This window comes from Coregonus lavaretus, assembly GCF_964263955.1.
Source record: "Coregonus lavaretus genome assembly, contig: HAP1_SCAFFOLD_5060, whole genome shotgun sequence".
NCBI lineage: Eukaryota > Metazoa > Chordata > Actinopteri > Salmoniformes > Salmonidae > Coregonus > Coregonus lavaretus.
This window is the reverse complement of record NW_028156810.1, coordinates 40001-41937: the sequence shown is the minus strand read 5'-3', so window position 1 is coordinate 41937 and position 1937 is coordinate 40001. Positions and strand designations below refer to the sequence as shown.

The 1937-nt window shown below is 42.3% G+C and overlaps 1 protein-coding gene across 1 annotated transcript in view; it reads right to left on the bottom strand.

The window, feature by feature from the left end:
- Positions 1-1456: 1456 nt before the first annotated feature.
- LOC311119673 (uncharacterized protein) overlaps positions 1457-1937 on the bottom strand; it is a 17834-nt gene continuing 17353 nt past the window's right edge. The window contains exon 5 of the mRNA XM_084194341.1: positions 1457-1809. Coding sequence (XP_084050467.1) covers positions 1717-1809 — 93 coding nt within the window. The 3' untranslated portion in view covers positions 1457-1716. The remainder of the gene's footprint in view (positions 1810-1937) is intronic.

Sequence of the window (1937 nt, the reverse complement as noted above, 5' to 3'; positions counted from 1 at the left end):
ATGAGAAAAAAAATCCAGAAAATCACATTGTAGGATTTTTAATGAATTTATTTGCAAATTATGGTGGAAAATAAGTATTTGGTCAATAACAAAAGTTTCTCAATACTTTGTTATATACCCTTTGTTGGCAATGACACAGGTCAAACGTTTTCTGTAAGTCTTCACAAGGTTTTCACACACTGTTGCTGGTATTTTGGCCCATTCCTCCATGCAGATCTCCTTTAGAGCAGTGATGTTTTGGGGCTGTCGCTGGGCAACACAGACTTTCAACTCCCTCCAAAGATTTTCTATGGGGTTGAGATATGGAGACTGGCTAGGCCACTCCAGGACCTCGAAATGCTTCTTACGAAGCCACTCCTTCGTTGCCCGGGCGGTTGTGTTTGGGATCATTGTCATGCTGAAAGACCCAGTCACGTTTCATCTTCAATGCCCTTGCTGATGGAAGGAGGTTTTCACTCAAAATCTCACGATACATGGCCCCATTCATTCTTTCCTTTACACGGATCAGTCGTCCTGGTCCCTTTGCAGAAAACAGCCCCAAAGCATGATGTTTCCACCCCCATGCTTCACAGTAGGTATGGTGTTCTTTGGATGCAACTCAGCATTCTTTGTCCTCCAAACACGACGAGTTGAGTTTTTACCAAAAAGTTATATTTTGGTTTCATCTGACCATATGACATTCTCCCAATCCTCTTCTGGATCATCCAAATCAGCAAACTTCAGACGGGCCTGGACATGTACTGGCTTAAGCAGGGGGACACGTCTGGCACTGCAGGATTTGAGTCCCTGGCGGCGTAGTGTGTTACTGATGGTAGGCTTTGTTACTTTGGTCCCAGCTCTCTACAGGTCATTCACTAGGTCCCCCGTGTGGTTCTGGGATTTTTGCTCACCGTTCTTGTGATCATTTTGACCCCACAGGGTGAGATCTTGCGTGGAGCCCCAGATCGAGGGAGATTATCAGTGGTCTTGTATATCTTCCATTTCCTATTAATTGCTCCCACAGTTGATTTCTTCAAACCAAGCTGCTTACCTATTGCAGATTCAGTCTTCCCAGCCTGGTGCAGGTCTACAATTTTGTTTCTGGTGTCCTTTGACAGCTCTTTGGTCTTGGCCATAGTGGATTTTGGAGTGTGACTGTTTGAGGTTGTGGACAGGTGTCTTTTATACTGATAACAAGTTCAAACAGGTGCCATTAATACAGGTAACGAGTGGAGGACAGAGGAGCCTCTTAAAGAAGAAGTTACAGGTCTGTGAGAGCCAGAAATCTTGCTTGTTTGTAGGTGACCAAATACTTATTTTCCACCATAATTTGCAAATAAATTCATTAAAAATCCTACAATGTGATTTTCTGGATTTTCTTTCTTCTTAATTTGTCTGTCATAGTTGACGTGTACCTATGATGAAAATTACAGGCTCTCTCATCTTTTTAAGGGGAGAACTTGCACAATTGGTGGCTGACTAAATACTTTTCTTCCCCACTGTATAACAGTTCAGTATTGTATTGCTCTAACAGTATATAATAGTTCAGTATTGTATTGTTCTAAAGTATATAATAGTTCAGTATTGTATTGATCTAACAGTATATAATAGTTCAGTATTGTATTGATCTAACAGTATATAATAGTTCAGTATTGCATTGTTCTAACAGTAAATAATAGTTCAGTATTGTATATAATAGTTGAGTATTGTATTGTTGTATTTCTATTGATCCCAGACTTACCCCAGGTAGGCATTCATACTGTGGACGGTTTTAGGCAGCTTTGACCTGCTCACCCCATCAGCCATTCTCACCTCAGACAGACTATCTTTCTGGAGGACAGGAAAGGTGGGAAGAGGAGAAGAGGAGAGGAGATGAGAGGAGGGAGGAGGGGAGGAGAGGAAAGGAGGGAGGAGGAGAGGAAAGGAAAGGAGGGAGGAGGAGAGGAGAGGAGAGGAGA